Source organism: Erpetoichthys calabaricus, chromosome 3 (assembly GCF_900747795.2).
Source record: "Erpetoichthys calabaricus chromosome 3, fErpCal1.3, whole genome shotgun sequence".
Classification (NCBI taxonomy): Eukaryota; Metazoa; Chordata; class Cladistia; order Polypteriformes; family Polypteridae; genus Erpetoichthys; species Erpetoichthys calabaricus.
This window is the reverse complement of record NC_041396.2, coordinates 20,720,802-20,744,962: the sequence shown is the minus strand read 5'-3', so window position 1 is coordinate 20,744,962 and position 24,161 is coordinate 20,720,802. Positions and strand designations below refer to the sequence as shown.

General features: G+C 42.3%; 1 protein-coding gene across 2 annotated transcripts in view; it reads right to left on the bottom strand.

Annotated features, from left to right (window-relative positions):
- The window catches only part of dennd2c (DENN/MADD domain containing 2C), a 218,023-nt gene that overhangs the window by 48,109 nt on the left and 145,753 nt on the right, over positions 1-24,161 (bottom strand). For both annotated transcript variants that reach the window (XM_028796440.2, XM_028796441.2), the window contains exons 8-13: positions 23,190-23,377; positions 18,807-18,916; positions 17,606-17,675; positions 13,903-13,980; positions 11,664-11,804; positions 166-314 (exon numbers count right to left, since the gene is read on the bottom strand). In XM_028796440.2, coding sequence (XP_028652273.2) covers positions 166-314; positions 11,664-11,804; positions 13,903-13,980; positions 17,606-17,675; positions 18,807-18,916; positions 23,190-23,377 — 736 coding nt within the window. The remainder of the gene's footprint in view (positions 1-165; positions 315-11,663; positions 11,805-13,902; positions 13,981-17,605; positions 17,676-18,806; positions 18,917-23,189; positions 23,378-24,161) is intronic.

The following is a 24,161-nucleotide window of genomic DNA, read 5'->3' as shown; positions in this document are numbered from 1 at the left end:
CGAGGCGCTATTTGCATTTACTCCACTGTATGATAACCATTTATTCTAGCCATTATTAACCTACACAGCTTTGTATTCATGGTATTCATCAGGATTCTGAACATTTGGAGAATTCTGGCAAATGACAAAACATAGGGCCCTGTTACTCTATGGTGAGAACATTACCTGAGCTTGTCAGCAATGAAGATGACCCTCCTTTCTAGAAGCAGCGAGGCAAACACCTGCAGAAGCCGACTGACATCCAGGCACTGAAACAGACTTTGAAAGTCCACGTGTTCCAGCCGTGAGTCTACAGGACGACAAAGCTCCAGCACCTGCAAGAAAGCCATAAAGCATGAAGATGGTGGAAAGCAGGTACCAGCAAAGTACCGTCATAGAAGGTGAGGCCAAAAGCCAAAAAGGGGGGTTTAAACAACCTGTGGAAAAAGGAGGTCCAGGGGGGCAAAGTTGAAAACATGGATGGGATCAGGTCAAAAAGAAAGTAATATCAGATGGAGCCTCAGTTGACCAATAGTTGTCAAATTCATTAAAGTACAAGTACTGAAGAAAGTATGTCACCCAAAATGCATACCCAGACTTTCAATTAAATGCTCTAGTAAGTAAAAAGGTGTAAAGAAAGTTCATTTGATTTAACTTCTTGATAATTCTACACATGGTGCTCCGGTTTCCTCCCACAGTTTAAAGACATGCTGGTTAGGTGCATTGGTGATTTTAAATTGTCCCTAGTGTGTGCTTGGTGTGTGTGTGTGTGTGTGTGTGTGCGCCCTGGGGTGGGCTGGTGCCCTCCCCAGAGTTTGTTTCCTGCCTTGTGCCCTTTGTTGGCTGGGAATGACTCCAGCAGACCCCCGTGACCCTGTAGTTAGGATATAGCAGGTTGGATGATGGATTAATGGATGGATAGATGGATGGATAAATCTACACTTACACACTTTCTGGCACGTGCCAGATTAAGGTATCCTCAAGGCTCTAAGCAAGTAATCAATACCAACTTGGGTCGAGACGGGGCACCCTGGTTAACGTAGACGCCCTTTCCACCCACAGTTCACGGGAATGTCGACTGGAAGACAAGTGATGTCACTTCCAGGTCAATGTCTTTAGGACCTGCCCTTTTTTGAGAATTAGTGTTCATAAAACTACCAGGAACTGAAAGGAGGCAGTCAGTTGGATGACTACCAGTGACTGAGATGGACCACTCAGAAGCACTTCTTTATTTTCACTATTTTAGCACCCTTGTGTGCCATTTTATTTTTGGCCACTTTCCCCAACAAACTCCCCGGACTAAATGGGAGCCCGCTGGTTCCCCAGCACTCTTTGTGGCTTCAAGTCTGCTCTTCTTAAAACACCTGAGTGCTTACCTTTTAAAAAAATCCATATATATTTAACAAATCCATCCATCCATCCATTTTCCAACCCGCTGAATCCGAACACAGGGTCACGGGGGTCTGCTGGAGCCAATCCCAGCCAACACAGGGCACAAGGCAGGAAACAATCCTGGGCAGGGTGCCAACCCACCGCAGGACACACACAAACACACCCACACACCAAACACACATTAGGGCCAATTTAGAATCGCCAATCCACCTAACCTGCATGTCTTTGGACTGTGGGAGGAAACCGGAGCGCCCGGAGGAAACCCACGCAGACACGGGGAGAACATGCAAACTCCACGCAGGGAGGACCTGGGAAGCGAACCCATGTCCCCAGATCACCCAACTGCGAGGCAGCAGCGCTACCCACTGCGCCACCGTGCCGCCCTATTTAACAAATCCTTTTTTTAAAAAAAAAAGTTAGATATAATTATAAAAGGCCACAAACTAACAGGATGACTTGGCAAAGATCTAAAGCAGTGGGGCACATGGCATTAAATATTTAGGCCACAAATATGTATACTCTAAGACTATGGGAGAAAGCAGAAGGTAAAGAAAATAAATTGTCCTGCTTCATTAGCCTGTTTTTAAACTCCTAGCAGTGTGCTTTGCTCTGTGTTGCACTCAGCATTAACTTTTGTCAGTTTACCAACAACATGATGTTACATCATTCCTTCAAAATACAGCACCTTAATAGGAGACATCGGAAGACTGAGATGCTCTTCATATCTGCTCTCTTGATAACAATTTATTGTAGTCATCTCTAACTTACACAGCATTTAGTTCAAAGAAGTCACTACTATACAGGGTGCAATTAATTATGCAATTATTGTATTGCATTGCATTAAAAGTTGCATAGTTAGATCTGGACCACCCTATACTTATCTGAACATTTACAGGCTGCTATCTGAACAATGGATAAGCATCTTTCATGGCACTTGGTAACCACTGCTCTACTTCAAAGTTGTTCTCCTGTCCATGTTTTTAGTTAGCCAATAAAAGGTGTCATTTTGCTTGGCTTTTCTCTCCTGTCCATGGAAAGTCATCCCAGATACTGGGAGTATTAGAATGCAAAGAATTATTATTATTATTAAAGGATGACTGACACTGTTACAACTGGCATCACCTCTGGGGTTCGTCCACATGGACCAGCCTCCTCTTCCCAGGATGCCTTAAATTAGGAATCAGTCTGCCTAAGACAGAAGTTGGGTCAACTTGGTACTGTATTATAAAACAATTTTTTTTACATTTATTGCTTGGAATTATATGGGTTAGCCGCAGGGTGCCCCAAAACCCTGAAAGGTGCAAATAAATAAAATGTATTAACAATGTATTATTTTTATTAATCTTGCACTGTTATTATTTTTATTATATTTGATTTATTTATATATATATACAGTACCATGCAAAAGTTTTAGGCAGGTGTGAAAAAATGCTGTAAACAAAGAATGCTTTCAAAAATGGAAGTGTTAATCATTTATTTTCATCAATCAACAAAATGCAGTGAATGAACAAAAGAGAAATCTAAATCAAATCAATATTTGGTGTGACCACCCTTTGCCTTCAAAACAGCATCAGTTCTTCTAGGTACACTTGCACACAGTTTTTGAAGGCTGGTAGGTTGTTCCAAACATCTTGGAGAACTAACTCCAGATCTTCTGTGGATGTAGGCTTCCTCACATCCTTCTGTCTCTTCATGTAATCCCAGACACACTCGATGATGTTGAGATCAGGGCTCTGTGGGGGCCATACCATCACTTCCAGGACTTGTTGTTCTTCTTTACGCTGAAGATAGTTCTTAATGACTTTGGCTGTATGTTTGGGGTCGTTGTCCTGCTGCAGAATAAATTTGGGGCCAATCATACACCTCCCTGATGGTACTGCATGATGGATAAGTATCTGCCTGTATTTCTCAGCATTGAGAACACCATTAATCCTGACCAAATCTCCAACTCCATTTGCAGCCCCAAACGTTCAAGGAACCTCCACCATGCTTCACTGTTGCCTGCAGACACTCATTATTATACCGCTTTCCAGCCCTTCGACGAACAAACTGCCTTCTGCTACAGCCAAATATTTCAAATTTTGACTCATCAGTCCGGAGCACCTGCTGCCATTTTTCTGCACCCCAGTTCCTATGTTTTCGTGCATACTTGAGTTGCTTGGCCTGGTTTCCACGTCGGAGGTATGGCTTTTTGGCTGCAACTCTTCCATGAAGACCACTTCTGGCCAGACTTCTCCAGACAGTAGATGGGTGTACCTGGGTCCCACTGGTTTCTGCCAGTTCTGAGCTGATGGCACTGCTGGACATCTTCCAATTTCGAAAGGTAATAAGCTTGATGTGTCTTTCATCTGCTGCACTAAGTTTCCAGTTAGACCACTGCATCTACAATCCTCAACGTTGCCCGTTTCTTTGTGCTTCTTCAAAAGAGCTTGAACAGCACATCTTGAAACCCCGGTCTGCTTTGAAATCTTTGTCTGGGAGAGACCTTGCTGATGCAGTAGAACTACCTTGTGTCTTGTTGCTGTGCTCAATCTTTCCATGACATGAAACTGTCTTCCACAACCTCACCTTGGTAGCAGAGTTTGGCTGTTCCTCACCCAGTTTTAAGCCTCCTACACAGCTGTTTCTGTTTCAGTTAATGACTGTGTTTCAACCTACGTGTGACATTGATGATCATTAGCACCTGTTTGGTAGAATTGGTTGATCAAACACCTGACTAGAATCCTACAAAATCCCTGACTTTGTGCAAGTGGACCTATAAGAACTGATGCTGGTTTGAAGGCAAAAGGTAGTAACACCAAATATTGATTTGATTTAGATTTTTTCTTTTGTTTGCTCACTTTGCATTTTGTAAATTGATAACAATAAACAATCATTATTTATATTTCTGAAAGCATTCTTTGTTTACAGCATTTTTTCACACCTGCCTATATATATATATATATATATATATATATATATATATTCACGGCATTCGAAGTCTGTGTCACAATCTGATTGTATGGGTGGTTACCTACCAGGTAACGCTTGTGGTTGGCCAGCAATCTGCTAACATCCGCCACGGTGCGCTCAGTTTGTGAGGAGCAGATCATAGAATGGTTGAAATAGTTTACTGTCAAATAAATGCAAAGAGTACGTGACACACACACACACAAACACACAGACACATAGTATATACACATACTGTATATACATTGTGAGATATGGCCGGCTATTTATCCCGACCAATACCCCCAGGCTGCCAGATGAAGCCCTCCTTGCAGCATTATGGACAGTGGACTTTTAAAGTACAGCCCTGCTGGATACCACGGGGGCCACCAGGAGTCGCTGCAGGGAGGCCCAGGGATTGTTATTTGCACCATAACCCGGAAGTGCGTCTTAATCACAGCGACACAAGGAATGAGGTGCTTCCGGGGTGAAGAAAAAGGATTTTTAACTGACCTGGAAGTGTCCCATGTCATGTGGACAGAGTAGGCGAAACAGTTCCGGGTCAAGGACTATAAAAGGACGATGGGAAATCCCAGACGCTGAGCTGAGCTGGGTGGAAGGGTGGCAACGCGTCTGGGAGTGGAGGATTGTATTGATTGGTTATTATATTGATTATTGGTTTATTATATGAGTATTGTGGAGTGTAGGTGCTTTGTGCACTTTAATATTGTCCAAATAAATAATTATTGGACTTTTACCTGGTGTCTGAAGAGTGGTCAGAGGGTTCAAGGGGTCGAGAGGATCTCAATCTGTCACAACATACACAGTAGGAAGAGATTGTAAAGGTTATTTTCATGTAAATAACCTTTTCATATATGAAAAGGAAACAGAGTTAGAGATACATTTTGGTGTTATAGCCTTGCAGCTGATGACGGCTACGTATACAGCAGAAATGTTGTGTCTTTAACCTTCTTTTCATTTCAGTATGAAAATAACTTTTAAACTTTTTTCCTATGTATACAGTATATATACAAATATATATATACACAACATTCTCAAATCTACCTAATCTAATAGATGTATACACACACACCATATACTGTTACTATATTTGAAAACTTCTGGAGTGGACAACAGCTGTCTGACTGGACCAATGGAACAAAAATTCGTGTGGCAGCATTCTGTGATGCCCAAGTGCACCTAACTGTTCATCTCTTGATCATCAAATTGGCATTAAATTGGACATTACTGACCTGGGACCCAACCCTTTTTATTTCTATTTGTTTTCTCTTTTAACAATATATACAGTGCACATGTCCAGTGCTTTTTTCCTATGTTCTGCCCAGTGTTGCCAAGATTGGCATGGCCTCCCTATGTCCCTGATGCGGATTAAGTGGGTTTTTAAGAATGTTATGTTAACATGCAAATCCAAACCATATTCCATATTATAAATCTATGGTGCTAGAACATTTTCATATTCAGTTATATTTCTTTAAATGAACATTTACTGTAAAATGCTGGTATAAACAAAACTTGTTCTTACATTTCTTACAGATGGGGTTAATATCCAAAAAATTTCTGTAATTCTTACGGGAAGCGACACATGCAAGGTTTATGGCTTTGTACATTCATGGCACCTTTCTCCAAAGAGTACGATTTTATTGAAGTACGCCACCAACAAATTAGTGCTACTGCTGGGTTCAAATGACATTTTGTTTAATGATCTAATTGCACTTCAAGATAATAAATAAATCAAATGGAAAATATCTGAAGAACATGTTTTACCAGATGAAACAAAAGAAATTTACAGATTGAATGAAAAGTTTCAGTAATTAGGAGCAAACTTATTATAAAGATTTGTGTCTCATGGCGTGGGCCCTTTGCTTGTCATTTAAACCAAACAGCACCACTGAATCAAATAAATGTTATGAATCAGTGAATCAGATGACCAGTTTAAATAAATAAAGGCAAGGAAGATTATCAAAAAGTAACACATGACGGTCATAAGGGCCTCATCATCAGTAAGGCCGGGTGAGTCAATCAGTTGATCTCTGAATTGAGGCAGGTTCACTAAAAACCAGGGTCATGGGAATAAGGAACAAATGACCAATTCTTGTACAAAAGGTTTAGGCCGTCCAAGAAAAGCCAGTTTTTAAAGCCAGTGATCTCTGCAAAGTTTACTGACTAGTGAAACCACTATATAACATTAGAATAAATAAAAATAAACCATAAAATGTAGCAAGGCTATCTTGTGTTTTCCAAAACCTGCTGATACTCTGTGTGATGGCTACAACAGCCAGTCCTTTCCTTGATGTACCCCAGCCACTCCATGTATTCGTTAAATCCCACCAACATCACACCGGCAGGGGGGACGCCGATACCAAGTGTGCCGGTGGTCCTTTTTTTTACAAACAAATTAATCTATTGGACAATAACCACAAATATGTATGAAAAAGGTTAAGCCAACACAATTAGACAAATATAAAATCAGAGCTCTGCATTAACAAGGCAAAGGTCAGCAAGCAAAGGCACACACTGAACCGTATTTTCCATGTAAGGTGTTTAAGCCGTCTAAAGAAACTTGAAGAAACTAAGAAAGCAAAGTGAAGATTAAAAAAAACAACAACAAACACAGTGAAGGAACCCAAAAAAGATGTATGTAGAGAATGTGAACAGGACTTAAAGGTCACTTCTTTAAGTGACAAAAGAAAATCTGGTGAGGTGCTGCACAGAATCTGACCCTAACATGCACGTGTTGCATTCTGCAGCCGCTAAACTGTTCTTACAGAAAGGCAACTGACAGATGAGACCATAGTATGTGGGAGTCCACAAAACATGCAGTGGCAGCTTAGTGGCAGAGTCTTACGTGGTAAGTCTTACGTGTCTAAAATCCGGTATAATGCCAGACAACTTTGAACATGCAATTGTTCAGCCTTTGCTGAAGAAGCCCTGTTTTGTCTTGGTAGAGTAATATTTTACTCTACTTTCCCCTTTTGTATTATTAGTACAGTGCATCCGGAAAGTATTCACAGCGCATCACTTTTTCCACATTTTGTTATGTTACAGCCTTATTCCAAAATGGACTAAATTCATTTTTTCCTCAGAATTCTGCACACAACACCCCATAATGGCAACGTGAAAAAAGTTTACTTATGGACATGGGATTTCTCAGTTTTTTTATTTTTAATAAATTTGCAAAATCCTCAAGTAAACTTTTTCACGTTGTCATTATGGGGTGTTGTGTGTAGAATTCTAAAGAAAAAAATGAATTTAATCCATTTTGGAATAAGGCTGTAACATAACAAAATGAGGAAAAAGTGATGAAGCGCTGTGAATACTTTCCGGATGCACTGTATGTAGCCTTTGTCAGAATGCCTCAAATCTCCCAGACTTACCACTGTTTATAAGGTATTGTACCATATAACTTCTCCCCACCTTCCCTTCTACATCTATAACCTCAGGCAATTAGGTGTAGTAAAAAACAAGCAGGAGTTAAGTTACAATTTAAACAATGTATTATCGATAATATTCATAAATAATAACAATATTCAAAGTACATTTGAATATTGGTAACCATACAACCTCATAAAGGGTGATGTGTAGTTTCAGGCGGGATACAGACTTGTTAGTTACTTAAAATGTCTCTGGTTAAGGCAGCAGTTCTCAAACTGTGGGGCGCTCTCCACCCCCCCCCCCCCCCCCCCGAAGTAACAAAAAAGGGGGCGCGAATGTTTCCATATGTGCTGTAATTTCTCTATTCGTAGGAAAATTTCAAATTTGTAGCGGTGTACCGCCAGCAAAAAATATAGGAATAAATTTTATTAGGGTTTCAAAAAAACGTTGGGGGGGGGGGGGGCGCGATTAAAACTGTTATGAAAACTTGGGTTGCAAATACTTAAAGGTTGAGAAACGCTGAGTTAAGGCATGTTTTGTGGTCAGCTTTCTTCAGGACAGACTGTATGCCTGTCTCAATATGGCTGCCGAGCTGTGATCTTCATTGTGTTGTCTTTTTCAGTTCATATTGTGAGATGGTCTTCATCAGTTTGGTAAGAGAGAGAGAGAGAGAGTGAGGGAGTGAGCAAATTTACAGATTTCCTGTCCAACCCCTACAGCCAATAGGACATCATGGTACTTAAAGGCTTCTGATACAAGCCAGTTTCAAACAGCCATACTTCAGACCAATGGGGGGATCGAACATCTTCACATCTGCCCCCCAAACCATATGTTAAGGTAAAGCTTGGCAGTTTGGCTTTGTGTGTGGGTTGAGAGGGAGACTTTAGCAGAGAAACACTTGCCAAACTGGTTTGAGGCACTTCCCCCCCAAACCCTATTGTAAAATTCAAAGAGACCCATTCCTAAAAGGCAGGGGTAAACATGAATGCTTCTCACTAATGTAAAACTAATATTACATTGCTTTGCCTAAGTTACAAATAAAGACATACAAAATATTTATCAAGTCGTATGCAAAATTTCACGTCACAAAAAGCCCACACTTGATCCTACAGCTCTTTCAAAACTATAGGCTTATTTCTAAGCTCCCATTTCTGTTTCAAAATTATGGAGAAAGTGGTTTCTTTGCAGTTAATTTCAAATCTGGAGGATAACAATGTATGTGATGTGTTCCGGTCAGGTTTTAAAAAACTTCATAGTACTGAATCGGCTCTGCTGAAGGGTAACAAATGATATTCTATTAACTTTGGACTCGGGCTCTTCTGCAATCTTGGTCTTGCTGGATCTCATTGCGGCTTTTGACACAGTGGACCAAGGAGATCTGTTAAAATGGCTTGAGGATGAAGTAGATAGATAGATAGATAGATAGATAGATAGATAGATAGATAGATAGATAGATAGATAGATAGATAGATAGATAGATAGATAGATAGATAGATAGATAGATAGATAGATAGATAGATAGATAGATAGATAGATACTTTATTAATCCCAATGGGAAATTCACAAGTGATCAATAAATCCATCCATCCATCCATTTTCCAACCTGCTGAATCCGAACACAGGGTCACGGGTGTCTGCTGGAGCCAATCCCAGCCAACACAGGGCACAAGGCAGGAACCAATCCCGGGCAGGGTGCCAACCCACCGCAGTGATCAATAAATAAAAATAGAAAAATAAAAGTAGAAAAGTACACAGGCTGAAAGGGCTGCCACTCTCGGCGGCGCCAGATGTTATGTAGGCATGAAGTAGGCATTCAAGGCTGTGCAGTGAAATGGTTCGTGTCCTACCTGAAAGACAACTTCAACCACCAGCACAATAAGAACCACAAATACACTGGAAACACACAAAACCTGCTTGGAGAGAAAGTCTTCAGATGGAATAGCAAAAGGATTGGATCAGCAACTGCAGAGTCTTGGCTATGTCATGGAAGTGTGGGGTCACTTAGACAGGGAAAAGAATAAAACGTGGCCAGACTCAAAAGAAATGTCATGGTGACTCAAGCAAGATTTATTAACATAGGAGTACTTGAAAAAAATTGCACAGTGGTGAAACAAAGTGATGTGCTTATATTTGGTATTCTAAGAGAGGCCACTCAAAATATTCTTGAGATGTTCCCATAACTTTATGTTGTTTCAGTCTATATTTTAAAGTTCTATACAGTTTTCACAAGCAAATATCCAGAAATGATTTTCTAGTGTGGCATAAGGCTTTTGGTTTTTATTTATTTTTTTATATACTTTGGTAATCTCCGTGGAGAAAGTGTCTGTTCACATGACAACTTTGGGTCAGAGCTCAGGGTCAGCCACCGTACAGTGCCCTTGGAGCAATTTTCTGGTTAAGGGACTTGCTCAAGGGCCTAACAGAGTAGAGTTTCTTCTGGCAGTAACAGGATTTGAACAACCAACCTTCCAGATACCAACGCTGATCCTTAGCCACAGAGTGACCACTCCACCCTTTGGCACAGTACTGTAATTGAAGCAGAAATGTCAAATCTTTCCTGCTATCTGGATTTTTAAAATATCAGGATGACATTTTGGTACAACTTAAGCATCACCTAACCAAACAAGCTTGATGGACTGAATGGTTTTCTCTTGATTGTCAAACATCATAAGTTCTTATAACCTCACCCTCAACACAAACAAGACGAAGGAGATGATAGTGGGCATGAGGAAGGAGAGGAGACCTCACTGGCCACTGTTCATCCGAGGGCTTGAAGTGGAGAGGGTGAGCAGCATTAAATATCTGGGCGTCTACGTCAGTGAGGACCTCACTTGGACACTTAACACCACACAGCTGGTCAAGAGGGCTCAACAGCGGCTGTACTTTCTGAGGAGGCTGATGAAGTTTGGTATGTCGACTAAGATCCTCTGCAACTTTTATAGCTGCATTGTTGACAGCATCACCGTGTGGTACGGCAACACTACTGCTATGTACCACAAACGCCTGCAGAGAGTTGTAAAGACTGCTGATAAGATCACCAGGACCCCACTGCCCTCTCTGCAGAGCATCTACAACTGCAGAGTCCACAGGAGAACTGCCTCGATCCTCAGGGACCCCACCCAGCCCAACACGAACTGTTCACACTTCTAACCTCAGGCAAGAGGAATAGAAATATGAAATGCAGGACTTCCCCAAGGCCATTAGACTCCTAAATATCTGACTGGAGTTGATAACCGTGGTCCACCTCATTCTATCTACCTCACACAACTGTATTTGACTTGTCCATCACACACCTACCTGCACAATTACACTTTATACTTCTATTCTGTTTTTATACTTTATGCTGTCTCTGTTACTTATTATCTAACTGCTACTTATTATTTATGTTTATGTTTATATTTTGGTTTTGTCATTTGGTGAGGACAGCAAAGAAAGAATTTCATTGCACAGGGAAACGTGTTTCCTTACTGTGCACATGACAATAAACTTTGAACTTGAACTTATAATGAAACTTATTTACAACTACAATTACACCTATCTCGTAATCTGGTATAATTTACTTATGTATTTACTGTATGTGTATCAGGGCAGCATGGTGGTGCAGTGGTAGCGCTGCTGCCTCGCAGTTAGGAGACCTGGGTTCGCTTCACGGGTCCTCCCTGCGTGGAGTTTGCAAGTTCTCCCTGTGTCTGCGTGGGTTTCCTCCCACAGTCCAAAGACATGCAGGTTAGGTGAATTGGCGATTCTAAATTGTCCCTAGTGTGTGCTTGGTGTGTGTGTGTGTTTTGGCACCCTGCCCGGGGTTTGTTTCCTGCCTTGCACCCTGTTGTTGGCTGGGATTGGCTCCAGCAGACCCCCATGACCCTGTAGTTAGGATAAAGCAGGTTGGATAATGGATGGATGCATGTGTATCATGACCATCAGGCAAGACACTACAAGGCACTGGAAGTCTTCATTTCTAACAGACTCACCTTGTTTCCAGAGCCTGGTAGAAAGCTCTTCACCACAATGGTTCGACCTGGAGCAGGGAATGGAGCCTCCATAACGCTACGCATGAAAGGATACACCAGGGCTGTAGAGACCTCTCGACGGAGCTCCACTTCTTCCAGGATCTGTCCGATGAAATCCGATGAAATGTCAGATATGGCGTGAAGAAAAAAGAAAGAGAGAAAAGCATTCAATGTGTTCATCTTGTAATGGTGTTTAGATCAAGATGCCTCATTTCTACCAGAATTTTCCCAAAAAATGGACAGACAGAGACTTCAATCAAAACAGACTTCTCCTCTCGGCCCATGTCTATGGCAGCCCCTCTTTAATTGTCAGTGGTACTGTGAAACAGATATGGTGCCTTATTAAGGTATAAGGTGTTTAGGTAAGACTTTTGCATTACAATTGCCCCTGGCGCTCACATTTAGAAACAGCGAGATTGTGTGTGCATGTTGCTGATCAAATATCGCCAAACTTGTGTTATATAAAATGAGTTGTAATGTAGGTATTGTGCAACAGAGAAAAGCACTACCTCAGCTACCTCGCTATTAGCCACAGACTTTCTAATCATCTTGAGATATCTACAGGCTCCATATTCAATTATTCCAAATCCTCTGTAGCTAGCTTGCAGCCAAAATAAATACAAGAGAAATCTAAATTATCTAAAAATGCCCGAATACTGAGCATAGATAACAGTTAGCAGAGATCAATCTTTGATATTGCAGATGATATATAATAGCAGGGAAGAAAACAAAAAAAATTGGCAGAGAGGGTCGGAAAATGTTGTTTAAACCTAAAGCAGGGATGAGACGTAAAAAACTATTTTTGTGAAAAGCAGGTCTCTTCACCAGGCACCTGACCTGCAACAGTGCCAATAATTATGGAAGGTGAATCCACAGCTTGCAAGTAAAAGAAGTAAGAATGGATAATTCATTTTAGTTTATCTAGGGAGACAGAGGGCACATTAGAGTTAGAGACCAAGGTAAGAAGCACACTTTATAGAAGAAGAGGGACTAGAGACAGTGAGGAGCAGTCTTATCTAAGGAGAAGCATATCGGGGGGACAAAAGTACTGAATTAGACCCAAGCAGAACATGGGAGCCAACAGAGAAAATGAAGTAGATGAACCAAACAGTAAAAAGGGGTTAACAGAGAGAGCTACTGTATGTGTAGAAAGGAATTAACAACAATGGGTGGGTGGCAACATTTTAGATGAGCTGAAGAGGTCAGAAACCAATTTCATTTAGCTCTTCTAGGAGGGATACTCAGTGGCCTGATCGAGAAAACAGAATTACTCAAACAAAATGTAAGTAGCGTAGTCGGCAAGACAGGAGCAGAGCTGGTGGATTTAGCACTGGAACAAACAAGACAGGATAGTGGGCACAGTAAGCAAGTCTCGCCTTCTGTTCTTTAATTATAGAGTACACAGAGGCATTAAACTGAATAAATTTAAATAAATAAGGCGTTCGAAAACGTTTGACCTTTAAAGCAACTGTGTACTTATGCCACTCGACCTGCCACACATGTAGCTCACAGTCTTCCCTTCATAGTTAAAAATGACACTTGCTTACTTCAACCACTGCTAAGCTGTCATCCTGCGAGGCGCCTTTCACACAAGCTGTCTGACTCTTGTCTTCTGGTTGGTTCTGTTGTGACCCTGGGTGTGCCCGGCCTGTTCCTGTCATACTTTCCTTAAGTTTCCAAATTTCTTTTAATGGTGTAGGAAACTACTCACTGACCCCTTGGCTTTCTTTGCAATTCCACTAAAGGAAAGACCTGCACTTTAATGGGTTATAATGGTTTGACAGCTTTCCTTTTTTAATTGTTTTTGCCATTATGATAGCAATATAAGGTGCAATATTGTCCAAATAAATGCATCAGAGTGTGTAGCAACACAGTTTATGCTAACATTGCTTTTATACAGAGGGTTTTAAAGTAATCAACAAAAGTTGGGACACCTGCAGGAATTGTTTGCATCAACTGTCAAGGCTTAAATAACTTAAATTGCTACAGAAAAGCTGTAGAGCTCTGAAAATTACATCATTTTTAAATGTTTAATAAGCTTTTTTTTGTTTTACCTCTAGCAATTTATTACCTACCTTTGTACCATTTCAGGTTATTTGCTGGATTTGAGCTTCTTAAATAACATTAAAAAATAGAAGTGTTCTAAAACGTTTGACTGGTACAATGCCCTAGCTGCTAAACCATATTGAGTGGAGCTTACCTTGGAGAAGAGACTGAAGCAGCCCATCCTGCTGATAATGCAGTGCACTTCGGGGAGGCGCATACCCTTCCCACTTGGCTGAGGTGGGAGAAACAAAAAAAAACAAAATACAATAAGCTTCCCAGAAGATTCAACGTACAGGGACATTATCAGTTTGCTTGTTCCTCTCCTGACGATGCACTGAACCAATCAGTCATGGACTCTGACTGATCTTAGTTAGAAATACTTCAGAAATGGCATTCATTAGGACGCAAATGGCCTTTAAAAAAGGATATATGTGATAAATAAATAAATTAAGCCATACTTTTAAAAAAACGAACCTCTTGTAATTTTCATTCAAAAAAGGGAATTCATCCATTCAATTCAATCCATTTTGTTGTTGCAAAGAGCCAATATACTAATGAGCATAGAGCACATGGTGGATATCAACCCTGGCTGGGGAGTCAGTCTTACAAGGGCTCACTCATAATAGGCCAATTTATAATTAACAAATAACCTAACCTGGGCCTTTGGCATGTGACATCATAATCAGAGTACCCAAAAGAAAACCATAGGAGGAAGTCGAAGAATGATGGAAACTCCATAGAAATAGCGAGTAACCACTGAGCCACAACAAAATAAAAAGTAAGTAGGAACTGCCATGTTTCCCTGAAAAGATAGATAGATAGATAGATAGATAGATAGATAGATAGATAGATAGATAGATAGATAGATAGATAGATAGATAGATAGATAGATAGATAGATAGATAGATAGATAGATATATGAAAGGCACTATATAATAGATAGATAGATAGATAGATAGATAGATAGATAGATAGATAGATAGATAGATAGATAGATAGATAGATAGATAGATAGATAGATAGATAGATAGATAGATAGATAGATAGATAGATAGATAGATAGATAGATAGATTAATAATCCCAAGGGGAAATTCAAGTATCCAGTATACTCAAGGATATACTCTGGATACTCAAGGGATGCAATACATCAGGCAGCATGTGAACAGTCAGTTGTTGAAGGTGATGAGTTAGAAGCAAGAAAAATGGGCAAGTGAAAGGACCTGAGTGACTTTGACGAGGGCCACATTGTGATGGCGAGACTACTATGTCAGAGCAACTCCACAATGACAGGTCTTGTGGGGTGTTCCTGGTGTGTAGTGGTTAGTAGCTACCAAAAGTACTATTGAATTGACCATAGGGTCATGGGCGCCAAGGCTCACTGATGCACACGAGAAGCAAAAATTAGCCAGCCTAGTCCGATCTCACAGAAGAGCTGCTGTAGCACAAATTGCTGAAAAACTTAACACGAGCCATGACAGAAAGGTGTCAGAACACACAGTGCTTCACACCTTGCTATGTGTGGCACTGTGCAGCCGCAGACCACTCAGAGTGCCAATGCTGAACTCTGTCCACTGCCAAAAGCATCTAAAATGGGCATATCCACATCAGAACTGGACCATGAAGCAATGGAAGAAGAAACCGTGGTCTGAAGAATCACATTTTCTTTTAGATTATGTGGATGGCCGGGTTGAGTGTGCATCGTCTACCTGGGGAAGAGATGGCAGAAGGATGCACTATGAGAAGAAGGTAAGCTGGTGGAGGCAATGTGATGTTCTTGGCAATGTGCTGCTGGGGGCATTCACGTAGATGTTACTTCGATGCGTAACCACGTACCTAATGATTGTTTCAGACCACTTAGACCCCTTCATGGCAACGGTATTCCCAATAATGGAACCTCGGTTCACGACCATAATTCGTTCCAAAACTCTGGTCGTAAACCGAGTTGGTCGTGAACCGAAGCAATTTCTCCCATAGGATTGTATGTAAATACAATTAATCCGTTCCAGACCATATGAACTGTATGTAAATATATATATTTTTTAGTTTTTAAGCACAAATATAGTTAATTATACCATAGAATGCACAGCGTAATGGTAAACTAAATGTAAAAACATTGAATAACACTGAGAAAACCTTGAACAACAGAGAAAACTAACACTGCAATAGTTCGCGCTATAGTGCTAGGAACCGCTCGCTAAAAACACTTTTTTAATGAGTTTTAAGCAGAGGGGAAAAAATGAACATTTGAAAAATCTGTAATTTAATAAACCACCAAGAAAAGTAACATTGCAACAATGCAGGCTACGAACCGATCACTGTAAATAGAACTGAAAACAAAAACAAGCCTTCTCTACCTTATGCGTCCCTCGCTCGCTCGCTCTTGTGCCTGTGTATGTGTGCGTGCGTCTCTCTTTGCGAGCCTGGAGCGCCTGTGTGTGTGTCTCTCTAGCGCTCTCCTGTGTGTGTGTGCGCCTCTCTCTCCTGCGCCTATGTGTGTGTGTGTCTCTCTTTTGCGAGCCTGGAGCGCCTGTGTGTGTGTCTGTCTAGAGCGCTCCTGTGTGTGTGCGCGCCTCTCTCACGCGTGCTCCTGTGTGTGTGCATGGCTCTCTCTGTCTCGCGCTGCCTGTGTGTGTGTGTGTGTGTGTGTGTGTCGCACTCTCTCACTCTCTCTCTTGCTCGCTGCACAGGAAATGCACTTGGAGAGGCTGAACATCTACAAACCGAAAGGGAACCTGGCTTGTTCTTATACCTAGTGGGTGGTCGTGAACCGAGGCAAAAGTTTGGCGAACTTTTTGGTCGTAAACCGAGTTGTACGTGTACCGAGACGTTCGTGAACCGAGGTTCCACTGTACCTGCATTTTTATCACTCTTTAATTTAATATTGTTGATCTATCTATCTATCTATCTATCTATCTATCTATCTATCTATCTATCTATCTATCTATCTATCTATCTATCTATCTATCTATCTATCTATCTATCTATCTATCTATCTATCTAATGGCAGTGGCCTCTTTCAACAGAATAATAAGCCCTGCCACACTGCAAACATTGTTCAGGAATGGTTTGAGGAACACAACAAAGAGTTCAAGATGTTGACTTGGCCTCCAAATTCCCCAGATCTCAATCTGATCGAGCATCTGTGGGATGTGCTGGAAAAACAAGTCTAATCCATGGTGTCCATACCTCACAGTTTAAAGGACTTAAAGGATCTGCTGCTAACGTCTTGGTGCAGATACCACAGGACACCTTCGGAGGTCTTGTGGAGTCCATGCCTCAAGGAGTCTGAGCATTTTTGGCAGCACAAGGGAGACCTACACCATATTAGGCAGGTGGTTTTAATGCTGTGGCTGATCGGTGTACTGTATAAACAATACAATGACGTTGGTTAATAGTCCCACTGGTGTAGAAAAAAATAAAACAACAAAACCATTCTGTGGAAGCGAACAGAGCACCGGTGCTCTGAAAATGCCATCATTACGGATCAATACATGGTACATTTTCCTCAAACATCCCAAAATCATGCTAGAATAAACAGACACCTCTAAATTGAGTGTGTGCGTGTCCTGATACAGCATACGGGGTTGGTCCCTGCCTTGTGCCAAGTACTGCACAGATAAGCTCTGACTCCCTGAAACCTTAAAATGGATAAGCAGTTTAAACGCTGGATGGATGAGTGGAGACATTTCGTGCCAAAATATTTTTCACCATAACAAGCAGGAAGATGCGGTAAAATAAGATCACATCCCGAAAACCCAGCCAGTTTCCTTGTAACCCAATCTAATGCTCCACCTGCACACCTCAGAATGGAGGAAGGATTTATCAAAATTTAGATTGCACTCAAAACAAACCTTACCAGGATTTTGCGGCAGTATCCAAACCAACGGCTGCCGTCCTCACCAGTTAGCACAAACGAAAACGTTTCACTGGAAAATGAAAAGAAACAGCATTTTCTGAGTGTGCGGTTGCAAATGTCTTTTGGCACAAGATTATCAGTTTTCCAGAGAAATCAGAAAGTTTTACAACAGTAATGCAGTTAGACAAGATCAAGCTGCGGTGCTTCGATTGCACAACATTTCAGTTAAATGAGCCCCAGCCAAGGAAGAATCTGAGGAAAAAGTCCACTTATGTAGGTGTGACACACTTGTTAGTGCGATAATTCAACAGCTGGATATCAGGGTAACAAAAGGAAGTGAACTGTACGTGGTTAGGAACTAATTCACTCCAAATCTGAAGTCATCTTTGCATAGAACATTAGAACAATTTAGACAAGAACAGGACATCCAGCCCAACAAAGCTCGCCAGTCCTGTCCACTTAATTCTTCCAAAATAACACCAAGTCGAGTTTTGAAAGTTCCTAAAGTCCTCCTGTCTACCATACTACTTGGTCACTTATTCCAGGTGTCTGTGGTTCTCTGTGTGAAGAAAAACTTCCTAATGTTTGTGCGAAATTTACCCTTAACAAAATTCCAACTGTGTCCCCATGCTCTTGATGAACTCATTTTAAAGTCTCAGTCTCGATCCACTGGGCTAATTCCCTTCATCATTTCAAACATTTCAGTCAGGTCTCCTCTTAATCTTCTGTAAAGGCTCAGCTCTTTTAATCTTTCCTCATAACTTGTCCCCTGTAGTCCTCTAATCAGCCTAGTCGCTCTTCTCTGGACCTTTTCTAGTGCTGTTATATCCTTTTTGTAGCCTGGAGACCAAAACTGCACCCAGTACTCCAGATGAGGCCTCGCCAGTGTGTTATAAAGACTGAGCAGAACCTCCAGTGACTTGTACTGCGCACATCAAGGTGCTATATAACCTGATATTCTGTTAGCCTTCTTAATGGCTTCTGAACACCGTCAGGCAGTTGATCATGTTGAGTCCACTACAACTCTCAGAAGGTGTACTTTCACTTTTCAGAACTTCCATTGTGTATTCAAACTTCACATTTTCACTTCCCACTTGTAATACTTTATATTTACTGACATTAAATTTTATCTGCCACAAATCTGCCCAGGCCTGTATGCTGTCCAAGTTCCCTGTAATGTTTCAATAGCAGGCAGGCCTACCTGATAAGCTCTGTACACGGGCACCAGTCCTGAGGATCAGGGAAGCAGAACTTGGGAATGGCTCTGAGTCGCTCTTCAGCATCCCGCGACTGACGTGTGGACTTCTCAAACTGCAAAAAATAAAAAAAGAGGTCACTGACAGAGGGAATAAAGAAAGACAATATTAGAGACGTTCTTAACACTTCCAAAGATTGCATCACTATTTATGTTACACCAAGTAGTACTAGGGTGCTGTACCGTGTTAGCCATTATGAATGTAGTGAGAAGTCAAGCAAAATGACACCTTTTATTGACTAACTAAAAAGATTACAATATGCAAGCTTTCGAGGCAACTAAGGTCTCTTCTTCAGGCAAGATTACATCCTGCCTGAAGAAGGTGCCTGAGTTGCCTCGAAAGCTTGCATATTGTAATCTTTTTAGTTAGCCAATAAAAGGTTTCATTTTGCTTGACTTCTCACTGTTAAACCAAGCAAATCCTATTAGTAAGTCAAAAATTACACTAGCAAAATATGTGAATGTGACAGTGCATGCATAGGTGTGCCCCACTATGGACTGGCGCCCCCATCTAGGTCTGCTCCTGCCATGTTTTCAAGTCTCTGGCCCACTGTGACCATAAACTGGAAGAAGTGTTGTTTTTTTCCCCATTGCTGATTCAATAGGCTCCGCCCCCAGCCTTGAACTGGATCAAACCAGTTTGAAAAAAATATGTTAACATACACATCTGCAGGCAAACAATCACACAGACAGTCATCCTTGAAAGTTTGTGAACCCTACAAGGATGTCATTATTTGAGACATTACAGAGATATTGTAACGTATGCCCAGCACTCCTAGAAAATCTTTGATTTATGTTCACAGCCCCCTACAAAAGTAATATGACATTTGAAGATGAAGAATGTCAAATTTCTGATTTTTGAACCATAACTTGAACCACATACAGTACTGTGAGTGAACAAATTGAACTCAAAAAAATAAGCTTTCAACTCAGTGCATGTAAATATAAAATGTAAATATAAATTGTGCAATTTACTTTTATAAATCGGGCGGCACGGTGGCGCAGTGGGTAGCGCTGCTGCCTCGCGGTATGGAGACCTGGGTTCGCTTCCCAGGTCCTCCCTGCGTGGAGTTTGCATGTTCTCCCTGTGTCTGCGTGGGTTTTCTCACAGAGTCCAAAGACATGCAGGTTAGGTGCATTGCCGATTTTAAATTGCTTGGTGTGTGGGTGTGTGTGTGCCCTGTGGTGGGCTGGCGCCCTGACCGGGGATTTCTTCCTGCCTTGCGCCCTGTGCTGGCTGGGATTGGCTCCAGCAGACACCCGTGACCCTGTGTAAGGATATAGTGGGTTGGATAATGACTGACTGACTGCACTTGTGAAGCTTAGACACTCAATTGATGATCCAGGGCTTGGAGTATCCCCCAACAAATCAAGAGGTGTGAGAAAATGACACACAATCAACGATCGAGAGGGTTTGGGGGATTGGAGACCCCCGTGAAGCAATGGGTCCTGATGTGCCACTAAGCAATGAAACACAGTCAACAAGCTTTGTTCCCTGATAACACCTACACTGCGGTTCAAAAACAGATGTGCGGTATCCTTCAATAAGGGCGCGCACAAAAAGGCGAGCTTCAAAAGGGCGACCTCAATTGAGCGCGGCGAATAAAGGCGTTCGTAGATAATTTAGATAATAATAGATAGATAATAATAAAATATCTACGTGGCATTGCACATAGTTGCGTTTGCCTTTATTCGCTGCGCCCAATTGAGGTCACCCTTTTGAAGCTTGCCTTTATTTACGCTCGCCTTTATTCGCCGTGCCTAATTGAGGTCGCCGTTTTGAAGCTCGCCTTTTTGTGCGCGCCCTTATTGAATAGAACCCAGATGTGCCACACTGTTAAAATTGCTGCGTTACTGCCAGGACCGCCAGCAAAAGAGATGGGCTGAATACCACAAGAACGTTGCATGCAATTCAGTTGCCCTTGTAGGGCAAAAATGTCAATCAGACCTTGAAATCAGTGACGTTTCATGATTGGGGGTTGCAGAGAAATCGATACTAGAACTTACCCTACTCTGCGGATCATTATAATGTCCAAATTCTATTCTCTTAAAAAAAATAAATTAATCGCCATTATGAACACTCTGCATGAAGCAAGGAACCCACAAGAACACGCATTTCTGTGGCTCATTAACAGGTGACAATTGCACGTACAATGCTTGATTTTCATGTCATAGAACAGGAGCAAGTCAAGTCAAGTCAAGTTGGGGAGCCTGCACTGGTACAGTGCGTTGCCACACCCACTACACAACAAAACAACTCAGGATCCCAGTTGGCAACCACCTAAGCAGACACGCGGTCCAGTCCTGCCGTCCGGTAATGACCCTGTATCTGCCGCAGCCAGGTTTTACATGGGCGACTCCTTGGCCTGGTCCAGCCACTCGGGTCCCCAACAATGAGGATCTTACGAGCTGGATCACCCTCTGGGAGACGCGCCACATGGCCATAGTGCCGTAACTGACGCTCCCTCACAATGCAGGTCATGTGCCTCATTCGGGACTCCATGAGCAACACAAAGTCAAACCAACGGTACTCAAGGATTTTCCAGAGAGACACAGTACCAAAGGAGTCCAGTCTTCGTCTCAGGTCACCGGATAGCACTAACTAAGAATTGACCTACAAATGATGGCACACTGCAAGACATCGATTACAACACAATAGAGTTAGACAAATCATTTTATTCAATTTTGGCGAATTGCGACACAGCCTTTGTCGTTGTTGCACCCCCTAAAATGCCATCTCACACCCCCTGGGGTTGGGAAACCCTCTAGTAGACTAATACAATAACAGTGCTTAAAATAGTGGAAGTAATTTTACACAATAGTATGATAAAATAACAGCTATACGTGTAATAATAAGAAAAGACAGGGAACATATATGTGACATATATGTGTCCTGTACCCGAGGGAAAATGCGGAGTCCAAAGGCTTCAAGAAAACCAACTTTATTCCAATCAAAACTGGGACAATCAGCGTATTTATTCAAACAGGAGCTACAGGGAAGGGGCCAAGTCAGTGGTGGGATTAGAATGTCCCTGCAGCACCCATCAGATGACAGATGTCTTATGCAGGGAGGCTGTGAACTTATAGTTGCCTCGGTGGTGCTGCGAACCTGCGGTTGCCTTGGCAGCAGACAAGCAACCCTCAATAGATGCGTCAATCTCATTTCAGCGTGCTGCACCGTTGGCGTGGATCTCAAAAATGTCACAATATAAATTCATATGCATCCATATTTATCTACTGTGATGGAAACCCGGGCGTCAGCAAGCACAAACCTTGACAAGAACACACAAGCTCAGTCCCGGGTTCAAATAAAGGCTGATTCTTTAACCAAAAACTCTCAAATATGTCACCACAAGCACAAAAACACAGTTGTTAATTTCTCCTCACAATAATTTTCTCACCATCACACTGCCCTCCTCCAGTGAAGTGTTGCCTCTCTACCTCCCAGCTCTGACTAGCCTGGATACGAGTGTGCAGTCCCTTTTATTACAGACTTTTATTACGATTGCCTGATCGAAGTACTTCTGGGTCAAATGGAAGTCCATCACAGTAAGGAGCTTGTCTCCCTGTAGCGCTCTCTTGTGGCACCCTGTGACCCCAGCAGGGCTGCCCTACTGGACTACATTTCCCAGCATACCCTGCAGACTTCCCACTGGGTGCTGATAACCAGGGCTGCTACCATCTAGCGTTCTGGGAGAATAAAAAAACCCCAGCAGTATCTTTTCTTTTTAATGGGCTGTCCGTCCACCCTTTCCAGGTCTGCTCCCTCTCCTGGCCAGGATGCCCATCCAGCCCATGTGGCAGCTACACTACATATTTATAGATGTAAGTATATTTTTAAATCAGCTGTCTGTGAATGGCAAGAATAGAATGTCTAGTTCAATCTGATGATGGCTCTAGGGAAGAAATTATTTCTCCATCCGGAAGTATGTGCATGAATGATCTTCTAGACAGGAGTAAGTGAAAAGTGATGAGGACAAGGATGTGACATGTCGCTGATGATGCTGGTAGCCCTCCACAGGAAGTGGGTGTTGTATATGTCATCAAGTGTAGGAGGTTATATCCCTGTGATGTTCTGGGCAAAGCTGGCAACTCTCTGCAGTGTTTTCTTGTCAGCAGAGGAGCAGCTCCCATAACACACAGAAATGCAGTATGTCAGTACACTCTCAATGGAACAGCAGGAGAATGACACCAGATAGCTTCTAACTTACAAAATTACAATGACAAAAGTCTATTCAAAAACCGTCTGAACACTGCTATCTAGTTTTGATCGCTGGTCAGAAGTCAGCCCATACTGGTCTCTTGGTCGCTTCAGCCCCTACCACTCACCTTATTTGGAAACTGCTGAGTGATCTCTGGCTTGTAGACGTTACAAGTGGACTGTCTTCGCAGCGACACAACCACAAAGAGCTCAAATAACTGTTTCTCCTGCAGCTCCCACAGGTCTCGCTCCAGGGTTTGGTACCGTGGGTTCCGACGAAGAGTGGACTGCACATACACAGAGCGCCGAGCCGTGCCTGGTTGGAACGAAAGATGACATAAGACAGAGCCCAAACCGGCCACATTCAATATGACTCAGAAAGAATAGAGGATGTCTAGTCAGGTCTGCTAAGGTTAAGAGTCTGTGATGAAGACTGAGGAGGTAATAGTGCATGTTTGTGGGAGAAGAAGGGTGTGATGAGAGGTCTGTGGTGATTTTAATAAATAGTCGAGAGTTCTGGAGCGTTCAGGCTCCAAGCAAGTGCAGATGCATGGGTGAGCATACACATTCCATTCTGGGGTTGATTAGAGGGCTTGGCTTATCGCACATTCACATGAAAATGTGAGCGGGACAGTCAGGTGCTTCATTCACACCTCAGAGTAGGTGGAGGACAGCATCTGCACCCAATCGGGGCTATAAAGGGAGCCTGCATGGTTGGGGGGCAAGAAAGAGTTAAGAAAAAGGAAGAAGAAACTAAGGTTAAGGGAGAAGATGAGGCAGGATGGTGAAGAGCCCACATGCTGGGTGGAAAGGAGGCAGGTGGTCAGGAGTACATCTTGGGGAAGTGGGCGGCAGGCCTGCGAGAGCAGAGACAGAGAATGGGAGCTCCTATTGAGCAACACAGGGGAGTGTCTCCCTTTAGACGTCGAAGAACTGATTAAGGGGCATGAGTGGAATTTGGAGGGGAGTCCTACAGACACCAAGACACTGGCGATGGGAAGCCAAACCTGGATTTAATGGATGACCACACCTGTCGGTACGCTTCTCCTCTTGCTGCAAGGTCCTGATGGGAACTGAGAAAGAGGCACCGGGGATCATGT